Raw genomic sequence first — 14,532 nt, 5'->3', positions numbered from 1 at the left:
TGTGCAATGTAAATGAATAATCTATAGACTGTCCGTGGGATCTTAGGTGTATGGAGAGATAGCGTCCGAAGTATGACCCTCACCCCTCTCGCAGGAAACACAACAACACACATAAAAATATATAACATTTCATTCAACGTATCAAAGGGATACAACTCACTGGACATGAAATTCTGGTCTCATTTGACATAGTTAGTTTCTTCACCAACGTACCAATAAATGGAACATTGCAAATCATACAGGGGAAACTCATAGAACATGACACCACACTAGGAAATCTTAAACCCGAACAAATAATGGAAATGCTCAACCTCTGCCTGACCACCACATAATTCCAAATAGACGACAAATTCTACAAATAGAAGGAAGGCATGACCATGGGATCCCCTCTATCTCCAATAGTCAGCAATATCTATATCAAACATTTCGAAGAAATAGCTTTAAAAACACATCACCTCAAACCGTCCACCTGGTTCAGGTACGTGGACGACACTTTTGTAGTCTGGCCACATGGGGAACACACGTTGCCCATCTTCCTACAACACCTAAACAGCCTAAGACCCACTATCCAATTGAGGACTAAAAGTGGTAAACGTTGTAAGTGCCAAAAGCGAAAGTGTTGGGGAATCGCATCGTTCAGCACATCAACCCGTACGAACGTTCACACTAGTGCCTTTTTACAAGCCCTTTGAACTACTTAGAGGGATACCAGCCACTTTTCACGTTTACCACATTATCAAGCATGACACATTTCACAGTTTAACGTGGAAAACGGTGTTGTGTTTGAATTCTTGTGGCACTTACAGCGTTTACCAATTTTAGTCTTCAATTCACCATGGAAGTGAAAAAAACAACAGAACTATACCCTTCCTAGATGCCCTCGTTACAAGACAAGACCACACTCTTTCCACAAAAGTGTACAGAAAACCTACCCATACAGGACAATATTTAAACTTCCTCTCCAACCACCCCAAGTCCATGAAAACCGGCATAGTAAAACACTCGTGCACAGAGCAAAAAAAATATGTAAAACCGAACTGGACCTTATCAATGAAACGAAATCACTCTACAAAGGACTCAAAACCAATAACTATCCACACAAAATAATAAACACATAATATAGACAGAAGAAACAACAGATCCACTTCCAAAAGAAAAACCACTGGCCACGATCCACACACCATACACAAAAAGCCTATCCGAAAGAATCCAAAAAATAACCAAGAAATGCATCAGATCTACATTCCACTCCAGGAACACCCTTCGATCCAACCTGGTCAACACTAAATCCTACACACCAGATATAAAAACAAAAAAACATAATCTACAGCTTCCCATGTTAATGTGGGAGAGAATATATTGGAGAAACATGAGGAACACTTGAAGCGAAGTTGGGGGAACACAAAACAAACCTCAGGCTGGGATACTTTGAAATATCTAAACTAACGGCTCACGCCTGGGAAAACAGCCACAGAATACAATGGGACAAAACTCAGATAATAAACTGGGAAGAAAATAGCTACAACAGAAAATTCAAGGAAAAATCACATATGACTGCAACAACAGAACCGATCAGCCAACCCAGTCTAGAGATCAGATCAATATGGACACCAACTTTTCAAAAACAATACATGGCAGCACTACACCAAACGCAACCACATGTATCCATAGAACACAACAAAAGCACTATAAAATAGTGAACAAAATTGTACAAAAATACAAACTACAAAAATCATAAACAACAACGGGACCAGAGTACACAACTGAAGTATGATTTAGTAGATTACACACTACCCTGAAGACGGAGGCAGAATCAGCCTCCGAAACGTTGGTATTTTAAAATTAACACAGTGGTTTAAAGTCCAAAACTAAGAATGAATAAATCACCACTGATCAACTACAAAAAAGAATTGAGTCCATATGTTTAGTCACGTGCCGCACTCTCACCATACGTAGCAAGTATTTTTTTTATGTGTAACGGTAAAAATTGGCGTGTTCTGTCACAGGAAGAAACATTCATTATTGAAACACTATTGGCTTAGGAGATGTTTTGAATTGTTATTGGTAGTAAATCTCCCGGATGGCCTGTATATGTGCATAATAATAAAGCAGTGAACACAAGGAATGATGCACTGGTGCAAAAAGATAACACCATCATCTTCAAATACAAGACCACAGGAGGAAAAGGGGAGGAGGGAGGTCCCCGCATGCCTCCGTTAGAGAACAGAAATAGATAAGAATGGGGTGAGGATGCATGTCAGACGAGATTACTTAACAGCATGGTTTCTATGAGTCAGCAACAAGTGATCCTCGCGCACAAAACCATAAACCATCCTGGGACTTTTACTTCCAAATATCACCCTGTCTCTTTAGCCTGCTAAAATGTAAGGGCAGGATCCTTTCATAAGGGATTAAAATGTCAATGTATTTTCAAATAGCACATCCTGGAAACTGAGTTCTTGCAGTTAAACGAGGCGCTGGCGCCTGGATCCACAGCCAGTGCAATCTTCTGTAGAGTTTACGATTGGCCTTTAATCAGCCTCATCTAATCACCATTCGTCCTCATTGTCGCGATTAGCCAGAAGTGACAAAAATAATCCAAACTTTTTCCTACTGCGAATACCTACAATCTTGTAGTTGCCTTCTAGATACGAGTCTCGAGGTTGTGCATAAGACACAGCGTTTAAATGTAGTTGGCCTTACGCACAAATTTACATTATCATTCAAAGAATGCGAATCGGTAAATAACACAGAAAAAAAACGATTTTAACGGTTTAGCTTTTTGATGATTAGATGAAACTGACGAATGGACACATGCCTAGGTCGGAACCCGAACCAGGAAATTTCGTTGACGAGATCAAATGTAGACCACTAAATATGTCCAGTCACCGAATGGGTGCCACAGTCATATATGAGTCATTCCATGCGAAATCAACACAGCCCCTAACCTGACCATCTCCGATTTTCATGAAATTTGGGGAGTTGAAACTATGCGTGGAACTTAGTAACTATGAAAATTTTTAGTCTCGTGCGTCTTGTAATTGTTAAATTATTCAAGGTCAAAGTTAGCAGAAATTGCCCTTTTTGAGCCCGCTTAGCTATACTAAATGTGCCACTATTTCACCTAGGAAGCTCAAATAAAGCTTATTGTACAGGGAATTGAACAAGCTTTCCAGTGATATATAACAAGCCTACCTTTGGATAAAAATATAATTTTGTCACGTGACCTTGACCTTTGACATTGAATATCTCAAAACATGTCATAACCAAAAATCGTGAAAAAAATATATATGGTCCCTCATGCCATACTATAAAACATATCAAAAAATCATTCTGGGACTGCAATGGGATCAGAAGATACAAAATAATATGTGTAACTAGGTGACTGATAAAAGTCCCATTACATGAACTATGACGAGTCAAAAGTCCTTTAACACCCCTTTCAAAATGTAAAGGAGTTATCCTGATCATGAAAGAAATAGGTTAGGCATAGGGAGATCTCTAGCTGTGTGTGTCAAGCACAGGTCCGGCATATTGTTGACCGCCATATTGAATTCAACGCAAAAATATCAAAGGAAAGGGGGTGATGTGATATATCAAATCAGGCTAGAACTTCACGAGAAATGAAGCAGTGAAGGTTTTTCCAACTTATTTTTAGGTAGCAAAACGTTATTCGCATATCTTTCACTTACGATATATGCACATTATAGTGTTGTCAATATTTCTGTGAGCACACTCGTTGACGTCTCTCACACTCACATAGAACATTTGGCAATGTAGCAGGTGCAACATCGTCGCAAGCGGCAACTATGCCTTCTCTCAGATGGTCAATATCAGGGACTTTTAGTGCATGCACCATTCTCTTCAAATGTTTCTGAAGGTAAAAGTCTTCCTAAGATGTTAGATCTGGGGAATGTGCAGGCCTTTTAATAGATCCCCGTCTTCCCATCAATCTACCTAGAAATTTACCATGAAGACATTTCCAAAATGTTCACATAGTGTGGTCACACACTGTCCTGTTTCAAAACTCTGGAAAAGTGCCATATCCCGTAAGCAAGGATGAAAAACCTGTTCACTTAAAACATCCAAGAAGATGAAAACACCATTTAAGGTTCCGTTGTTGAATATGGACCAACCATTCCCGTTCTCCATACACTATACCACATCATTAGCTTACCAGCAACAACCATTCGGCTGGGATCTGTCTACTGTAGATTATCAAATCACAGGTTTTGAATATAATTATTTATTAACTTTACCGTGAACATAAAAATTAGCCTCGTCACTGAAGAATTTTTCATTCCAAAGGAAGTGTCACGTAATTGTTTGAGATACTTTTCCCAATATTCTCCACTATTCAAGTACATTGTATTTGGTGAATGTTGCTGATTAAAATCATATGAAATGGTGCGTATACTTCTTTCTCTCCCAAGATGTCAGCGTGATCTCGACGAGTTCCTAACACGTTAGTAGCATTTTTAATACTTTATTTTTAACACCTCGAAAAGGAGAAAATGGTTACAAGCATGAAGTAATAACTTTTTGCTGGTTAAAGATACTTTGGAAAAGCCTTCGCCGTTTCATTTCTCGTGAAGTTCTAGCCTGATTTGTATATCACTTCACACCCTTTCCTTTGAAATTTTTGCGTTCAATTCAATATGGCGGTCAACAATGTGCCGGACCTGCGCTTGACACACACAGCTAGAGATCTCCATATGCCTAACCTATTTCTTTCATGACCAGGATAACTCCTTTACATTTTGAAGGGGGTGTTAAAGGACTTTTGACTCGTCATAGTTCATGTAATGGGACTTTTATCAGTCACATAGTTACACATATTATTTTGTATCTTCTGATCCCATTGCAGTCCCAGAATGATTTTTTGATATGTTTTATAGTATGGCATGAGGGACCAAATATATTTTTTTCACGATTTTTGGTTATGACATGTTTTGAGATATGATATTCAATGTCAAAGGTCAAGGTCACGTGACAAAATTATATTTTTATCCAAAGGTAGGCTTGTTATATATCACTGGAAAGCTTGTTCAATTCCCCAAATTTCACGAAAATCGGAGATGGTCAGGTTGGAAATTGCACATATCTGTGTTGATTTGGCATGGAATGACTCATATGCAAAAGCTAGTGATAATCACGTTCCTTGTGGTTTCCGAGAAAAGTAAAACCACTTTTCTTCATTTACAACAAATCATGCTGTTCTTAGCAAATAAATTAGCCAGTTCTCAATTAGAAAGGTATCACAAGTACAGAGGAACGATCTTACAGTTATTCCCAAATTTAGCCATCGTAGTGAAGTTCACTTCACAAGCACGTAACAGCCACTCAGGTCTACCTACACTTCGTAGATATTCAATAACAAAACAACAGATGTAAGAATAAAGGAAGGGCATAATCTTTCAAAATACGCCGACACTGAAGCTATGATACATGCACAATTGAAGACAAAGGAACTACAATGTGAAACTTGAAACTATATGATGCCAAGAAAGAGATTTAAAAGAATACTTTGGAATATACTTACATCGTTAGCGTTCCAGTCTCCAAACCGTAGGTGCTTTTTCTGGTCGACAAGAAGATTCTTCACTTTACAAAGGATATCCTGCGAGCAAACACAAACACACAATGTTATAAGTTACTGTAAAAGTTACAATGTTCTATTGTTAAAACAAAAGAACCAGTCTGGCAATTTCAGAAAAGGAACAGAACCCTTCCTTTCGTTTAAATTTGAATATATTTTATCGTCCATGGAGATATATAATTGCTATGTATTCGAGTATAGCATTAAAATATTTAAAAAAAATTGAATCATAAAAATTGCATTTATTGAGTTAACTATGTAAGGGCCGTTAATACTTTAAATACAGTCATCGACAATTTTACAATAGAGGAAATTCACAGTTTTAAACTGTCTTTCTCAAGTTTGAACGCAAAAAAAAATTTAAAAAAATGAAAACATTATTTGGAAGGCTCAATGATACTTTTTTTTTGTATTATTATTTTAAATCACTTTCTGCTTATGAGCCGGCCCCCGTAGCAGAGTGGTTAGCACATTGCTACGACGCCAGGGGTTCTGGCTTCGAATCCCGCCTGGGCATGGATGTTTGTGAATGCCCATTTATCAATTTCATCATATCATCACTCATTCCCATCTTCGCAAATTAGCCAAAAGTGGCACAAAAAGCGAACTAAAATAAAGCAAATCAATCAAATCTGCTTCTTATGAAGACGCGGTAGTCCAGGTGGGTAGGGCGCCTGATCGTCACACGAGAAATCCGGGTTCGATTCTCGCGTTGCGTGATCTCAAGTAGGAATGTTTTCCCCATGTGCTTGGAGTTCGCCCAGCCTCTCATCAAAGGATACCTTGGATTTGTTCCAGAGTTTAAGGTGACATCAGAAATATCTTACATCCCCAACGCAAATGGACCTTGTGCACAGATAGGCTAATCGGAATTGGACCTATATTTTAAAGTGGGATCCAACCACTATATACCTCAACAGTGATAGAACTTACGATCCTTTGATTAAAAGGTGACAGCGATACCACTCAGTCCCATTGAGGATCCCACTTTCAACTGTAGGTCCAGTCCCGATTAGCCTATCTGTGCACAAAGTGGACATGAAACAAAAGATAAAACTACACCATCAGGAGACCCTGCCGATTAGAGGGAAAATAAGAAGACATGATAACTCAGACGATCAAAAACTGATGTGGGGGCTTGTATGCAAATAACTAATACAAAACATGGTTATTTTATTTATGAGTCAAATTAATATACCAATAGCAAGGAAATTACCAACTAATTACGTCAGAGAACATCATACAACTAATTGCTTTCTTGTTAATGTTTTTTTCTTGCACCACAGGTGTTACGAGGAGTGAGATTAAGGCAAGAAAGTAACCAATGAATCTTTGGGAAAAGTATAGCAACACACACACACACTTGGTTTGGTGCTCGCAAGATACAAGAAGACAAGACCCGTGTGCATAAATAAAAGCAAAGACGCTATACCTAATTACCGACGCACAGGAAATAAACACTTTTTGTACCTGGGAGCACAAAAATTCGGCATGCGGAGCCTTTGAGGAAGAAGGCAAGGTCTGCACCTTGGATGACAAGCTATCTCTGTCCATTCATCTCCCATCACCTCTGGAGTTCCTGTTCATCCATTATACCTTCAGCTTACACAAGCAGAAAGGTAGAGGAAAACAACTACCGCACGAGGCTCGGCAGTGTTGCCATTCGGTGTTGATGTTTTCAAGTTTTACGTTTACTCTCATCAAAATTTAACCATAGTTTATCCGAGGAGTGGGGCTGGGTTTTAACTGTGAATATTTGTATATTCTAAAAAATATGACACTTCTTTTGGTGTTTTTGGAGTTGTTTAGCATATCTTCGATGTCTTGTACACCATATGTTGTCAAATCACACCAATTATGGGGGGCCTTTAACACTGTAGTAAGTGTTGTGTTACCACACTTTTGGTGGAAATTCATTGGAATATTTTTAAGTGTGTATAAAAAATAATGAAAATACAACACATTGTTGCCTAGTGTGTTCCCAACTGCTTCTGTATTACTTGTGTTCATAAAATCATAAAGGCATGAACGCAGGGCAAAATTCAGGCGGTGGTTAGCGCACCGGATTTGTAGTAAAAACACAGGTCTGTTGTTGGTTCGGTCTCCACCACCGGCAAAAAAAGGAACTTTGTTCATCTGAAGACGAGAGAAGAGGTGCTCTCTCAAAGCGCCGTGTTAGAGTAAGTATAGTTTAAAGCGCCAGACAATGGATAATGTAGAATCATTGTTACTAGTGAATGTCATGTAACATTCTTTCAACAAACTTTTCCTTTTTAGTTTTTGTTTTAAGTCCACTTTATGTCCAGACAGGCATAACTGGAACTGGACTACAGTTTGAACTGGAATCAGAACCACTAAGTTCCCACGCCGAGTATCGATCCCGGGAAATGTTACGCCAGTGCGATGGCAGAGAGCGGTAAGTGGCGACTTTCGATCTCGCCAATGAAGTTCGAAACTTCGAATTACGATCTGGACATGGGTTTTCTTTGTGTGTGTCCCTTCATCAATTTCATCTTCAACGATCCTCATCTGAGCGATTAGCAGCAAGTGGCACAAGAGCGACGTAACATAACAAAAACGCGACAGAGTTGTTGTGTTCTAAGTCCACTTTATGCACAACAGGCTAATCGGGACTGTGGTATTCGAACCACTGCACTGGGTATCGAATCTGGGACGCTTTCATAACACGCCGACCATCATCCTATCCTAGAAATACCACCCACATTTCTTATATGAAAGTGAAAGAACACTATCATTCTACCAGCATAACCGCCTAAGTGCTTGTCATTGTCAACAAGCAGAATGTTCCGTAAAGTGCAACAGCTCAGCGGGAGCCTAGACGCTGCTGAATGGTGCTGCACGCGATAATATCTCCTCTCGCTAACTTAATTAAATCTTTTTTTCTGACCGGAAGGTTGGCTGGGCGGTACAGTGTCAGACAGTTACGACTCGCTGGAGAAAGCCTCCCACCTGGCGAGAAGAGAATTACGACACCGTCCATCCGAGCTTCACCATCCCTTGCCTCGCTGCGTGGGAATAGGACTCAGCGGGTAACGGGAATTAAACGAGGAAAAGTGCAACGTGTCATGGAATCGATTACATACGTCGCTCTGTGCCAGATGATCCTAAAAATGTAATTTTTACTGTGATTCCCTACCATAGAGTTCGCCCCCTTACTGTCCTCACGATTTACTCCCGATTCAAGATTTCCCAACTCGGAAACTATGGAAATTCCAATGAAACAATGCCATCTCAGGAACTGATCTTTACCAGTTGAATATGTACTAGGATTTCCCAACTCGGGAACTGTGAAAATTCCAATTAAAGCAATGCCATCTCAGTAACTGATCTTTACCAGTTGAATATTTATTAGGATTTCCCATCTCAGGAACTGTGGAAATTCCAATGAAAACAATGCCATCTCAGGAATTGATCTTTACCAGTTGAATATTTACTAGGATTTCCAACTAAGAAACTATGGAAATTCCAGTGAAAACAATGCCATCTGAAACGTTCCCGAGTGATTGTAGAATCCTTAGGTACACGTGAAAACTCGGATAGACGAAATAAAAGACATCCTGTAGTACATAAAAACACGAACGAGGTTTAACAACTTTCAACATGCGTACAACATGGCGCCCGAGGAATCTGATACTCTCTATCGTAATCAACAACAGACTATCGAACATATTTGTTCTTCTTCTTCGTAGTTACATGATTATACATACTATAATGCTCAATCACAACATTCCTCCAAGCAGCTCAAAAAAAAAATCAATGAAGGTCAGAATAACATTCGTGACCTGAACAACAAAAATTAAGGTCACTATAACATTAATAACCTGAATAAGAAAGACATACAAAATACTCCTACACCAGAAATCATTACGTAACCCTGTAACCATGTCGGTCGGGTGGATGTAGCACTCTTGTCGATCTCCTTGGTTGAGGGGTTGAAGTCCTTCATGATCCGGCTGGAAGAGAACTAGTTGGGGTGGCTTCAGTCTCGCTTTCATCTTCCATCTAGGGCGTTGTCATTTCGCCGTCAGCTAATGAGTCTGTTCTCGGTACCATACGCCGCCGAAGCCATCTAGGGTGTATTACCCTCGTAGTAACTTCCTCTAATAGGACCTTGAATAGGATGCTTCTTGCTACCGGACATATTATTACACATGGAACGTGATTTGGCGTTCCGTGCCTTGGTGACTGAACCCACACTGCGTCATTATTTTGATACTTCTTCCCTGAAAAGGATTGTTCATCTTCTCAAAGTCTCCCACGATTCTTGAAAGGAGATGAGTCTACACCCCTTTAGGACTTGGCTAAAGTGTCATCCTCTCAGCAGAAACAAGGTCTGTACCGCAACACACAGGCAGAGGGTAAACTCTCTGCTTCACCAAGACGCGTGTTGTGCAGCATAGCAAGAAGGTTGGCTATTCCTGTATGTAATTCCAAAGCACTTATGTTTGGTTTGTCGTGTAGTTGTTTACTTAAACTATTCTTCACTGTCCGCACGTATCTCGCGTCCTAACATTTCAAGCTGTAAAGCTAATTCCTCTCATTTCGCAAAAGTTAACTCACTTTCTGACTGCAATCCTATAATAACTTGTGACACAAGAGCTTCCTTAAGGTATTGATCATACATGCATTTTGAAGCTTGCCGTTTCAACATAACTATGAACTGAGAAACCGATTCTCCTTGTACTTGAATGCATTTTCCTGAATGTAAACCTCCCTGTGAACTTGTTCACTTTAGGCCTGTAATGTCGCAGCATTTTATCTTTAATTGTCTTGTACGACAACTGAGAAATATATTCGGGTGCAGTAACATTACGTAGTACTTTAAAAGCTTCTGGACCCATAACTGCAAGAAGAACAGGAACCCTCCTCCCTTCAGAAACATTTTGAGCTACGCACTGTTGATCGAACCTTAAGACATAACTGTCAACGTCTTCAGTTTCCTCGTGAAATTCACTAAAAGGAATGTTGAGTGCCATTGTATAAATTACTAATGACACGGTGATGGATCCAAGTATCGAAGTAAATGTTCAGCACCGAATGTTATCCGTCAACTTTGTGACCAAGAGAAATCTACAGAACCTAAGTACTTACGTACGGTTGTTCCAACCAGATAAACATATTCTGGAAGAATATGTAAACAAGTTCAGTTCTGAATATTCATGAACGAAATATGTACTTCGCTTGAAATCGTGGCCCATATGTACAGAGACTATCCTTGAAGCATTCCGTCGTAACTTGATTATACGAATCCTTCGATTCAATCGTATCCTGTCCACACAGCGTCAGGATGAAACGTTCCCGAGTGATTGTAGAATGTTTAGGTACACGTGAAAAAAACGGATAGACGAAATAAAATACATCCTGTAGTACATAAAAACACAAACGAGGTTTAATAACTTTCAACATGCGTACAACATGGCGCCCGAGGAATATGAAACTCTCTATCGTAATCAACAACAGACTATCGAACATATTTGTTCTTCTTCTTCGTAGTTACATGATTATAGGGGTGGCGGGGGTCAACTCCTGCCTGATTTCACACGGAATGAATGACCCACATGTATTCCTCAGTCAGTCTCAGTTATGGGACAGATGTTTTATAAGGAGATGTCTCGTTCAGTTTATTGGGGTGTAAGGAGTGGGCTTTTCAGAAGACAGTAAAGTGTCGACATCACTTTCACGTAGTACGCCCAGAACCGCATTCTTGCAGGCTAACGAGGCTCTGGCGCCTAGACTTACAGCTCTGCGGGGTTTGTCTCTGTGCGTGTTTCTGATTGTTCTTTGATTAGTTTCAATTTATCAATTTTCATCCCTATCTTCGAAGTGTAAACAAATCAAATCAAATATCTTTATGCATGATGAAATAAGCTTCAATATTTCAGTGAAATGTCTTCCCAACTCAGGAAGTCCTACTAATTGCCTTGGAGGAGAATGAATTGGTGTTTGAAATAGTTGATATTACGCGCAGCTAACTGCTAACCTAACCTGCAAGCAAAAGATATGCAACATACTCAAAATACAAGGGTCGTTCAAGGTTGACCGGGATTTTCGTACGTAAAAAATCGATGAATAGCCGGATCATGATGAAACGTGCGGGTGACGTAATGTATTCCTTCGCGAGTAACTAGCGCCCGGCATGACGTATTTCGCGCATGCGCAGCAGTTGCAGCGAACATGGCGGCAAGCAGTGTGTCTGTGGCTGTGGAGCAGCGGTGTGTAATCAAATTTCTCGTGAAGGAGAAAGTGAAACCAGCTGAGATTTTCAGACGATTGCAAGCACAGTATGGTGAACAAACGATGTCGCGGACAAGAGTGTACTAATGGTGTGAGCAGTTTCGCTAAGGACGGGAGCTGGTGACAAATGAAGCGCATGGACACATTCGCCCGACTGCAGTCACACCAGTGAATATCGCACGTGTTGAGCAAATGATTCTTGAGAACCGGCGAGTAACAGTGCGGGATATTGCTGCCGAGGTGAATATCAGTGTCGGGAGTGTTGAGACAATCATTCACGACCACTTACGCTTCCGCAAAATCTGTGCAAGGTGGGTTCCCCGCCAGCTGACATTCGATCAGAAGTGGACACGCAGGACGGTCTGTGAACAGCTTCTGAATCGGTTTCGAGCAGAAGGTGATGAATTGTTGCAATCCATCATCACGTGTGATGAAACATGGTTGCACAATTCAACCCCAGAGACCAAAAGACGTAGCATGGAGTGGCGGCATAAAGGTTCCCCGCCCCCCAAGAAAAGCAAAACGCAGCCGTCCGCTGGAAAGATCATGGCAAGTGTCTTCTGGGACATGAAGGGCGTTATTCATGTGGATTTTCTGGATAAAGGGAGCACGATTAATGCCCAGTATTACTCTACATTGTTGAGTGGTGCTGTACGAAAGTCCATTCGCAAGAAAAGACCTGGGATGTTGTCTGGAAATGTCATTCTTCTCCATGACAATGCCCGCCCTCACACGGCCAATGTGACAACAACAACTCTGGCCGACATGCGCTGGGAAGTTCTGCCCCATCCCCCTACAGTCCGGATTTAGCCCCCAGTGATTATCATTTGTTTGCACCCCTTAAAGACCATCTGGGAGGGAAGACATTCACGACAGACGAAGCACTGCGGAGCGATGTCCTCCAGTGGCTACGACAACAACCAAGTTCTTTCTACGCCAAAGGAATTCGGGAGCTGCCAGAACGATGGCAACGGTGACTCGGCGCGCACGGAGAATACTTTGAAAAACTGACATAGTTTGGTGTTTCTTCTGCTACCTATTTCCTCTGCAGAAATAAAAGTCCCGGTCAACCTTGAACGACCCTTGTATATTAGAGGAAAGAAGAAACTCTCCGTAAAGCAAAGTGCTTTTTCTGCAAATGGATATATATGCAGGTAGCATTTCAGGGTAATGTACAGTAACGATAAGAACCTCTCAAACCGGTCCCTCCCTCCCGAGGCAGTGGTTCCTGAGTTGGGAACATTCGATTTCAAACATTCCACGTGAAAATAAGTTCCTGAATTGGGAACTTTTGCCATCCATAGATTCCCGACAATGGGCACCCTGGAAGTTGGGACATTTCAAAATATCACATTTCAAAACTTTCATCAATTACCACATGGACATATGACAACAAGAAGGGCGCCAAGAATACTTTTTTGCTCGCATTGAAGTCCTTTCCTTCACCGGGCCATGAGAAAATTTTGCAAAGTGCAACGAACGTAGCGGTGCAGTGACATTTTCAAATGGAATTGGATAAAAAAAACCGCGACACACACATGTGATTCCGCCTATCTGTCTTCGCATTTGCAGCTAATTAAATCCTCTGTAGGCAAATTACAGTAATCCTTTGCTGTAGGTACGCCACAAAGTCTGGTAACGGCATGCAAACCTTTACAACCACCACAAAACATGTAATTAATCTCATTTGGCTTCTTCGCGATGAATTTAATTTGTTTCTTCTGGCGACAAGAGGCAGAATGTTTACATCAGAATGAGTAATTACAAACGTCTGTTTTTGTTTCTTAAAAAAATTAAAAAAAATAAAAGAGCGGAATTACTCAAACTTCACGCTCTGGTTAATTAATAAAATATATTTATTTGCATGCACACAAAAATACTCGGTCAAAGGGTTTATTTCTGAGCACTTAGGCAGAAGAAGTTAAACGTCGAATATTTCCTTAATTATTTTCTTGCAGTGTGAGCTGAAGGAAGTCTGACATGGTACTGAACTGTCGTCCACCTTAAAATTTTAAAAAATCCCTCAGGAGAGCGTATTGTTTTAGCAAAAAAAATTGAAAAATTCACACAGAACATTACACGTGTCGTATTCTTATAGTTTTTCCGCAACACTTTAATACGTTTTGAAGTACACTATCAATTAACGAACAGTTTCCTCCTAGTATAAGACGTCCCTGAATCAAAGTTTCTATATGAATCACATATCCATTGATTGAATGATTGATTTAATTTAATTTATTTCACTACGCTTTTCTGCAACTTGTGGATGACCGTCAATTTCCGCTGCCATTCAAGTACCGCACAAAAAATAAATAAATACAATGACAATTTTTAAAGTATTAACGACCATTGTTTACTTAACCTAATTAATGTAATTTTAATGGTTTTTAAAACTATATTTATGATGCACTCAACTCCAATTTATAATTATTAACTATCCTTATGTACATTTCACGTAGTACACACTGGACTGCATTGTTACAAAATTACAAGGCTCTCTGGGGTCTGGACTCGCGGCCAGTATAATCCTCTTTGGAGTTCGTGTTGTGTCATCCATATGTTTGTGATTGCTCTTTCATCCAGTTCATCTTATCACCATTCACCCTCATCATCGCGATATATTGTGCATATTATTCGCTTGGCCTTTTCAAGGACTCTAGCAACAGCACAGCCAGTCG

The 14,532-nt window shown here is 40.3% G+C and overlaps 1 protein-coding gene across 1 annotated transcript in view; it reads right to left on the bottom strand.

Annotated features, from left to right (window-relative positions):
• LOC145994359 (obg-like ATPase 1) overlaps window positions 1-14,532 on the bottom strand; it is a 252,754-nt gene that overhangs the window by 102,489 nt on the left and 135,733 nt on the right. Inside the window, exon 6 of the mRNA XM_083130478.1 lies at window positions 5,543-5,620. Within this exon, the coding sequence (XP_082986604.1) occupies window positions 5,543-5,620 (78 nt within the window). The remainder of the gene's footprint in view (window positions 1-5,542; window positions 5,621-14,532) is intronic.

The sequence above is a fragment of the Lepisma saccharinum genome, chromosome 1 (genome assembly GCF_977018435.1).
Source record: "Lepisma saccharinum chromosome 1, izLepSacc3.1, whole genome shotgun sequence".
In the NCBI taxonomy this organism is placed as follows: domain Eukaryota; kingdom Metazoa; phylum Arthropoda; class Insecta; order Zygentoma; family Lepismatidae; genus Lepisma; species Lepisma saccharinum.
The sequence above is the reverse complement of the archived record's forward strand: the minus strand, read 5'-3'. Positions and strand labels throughout refer to the sequence as shown.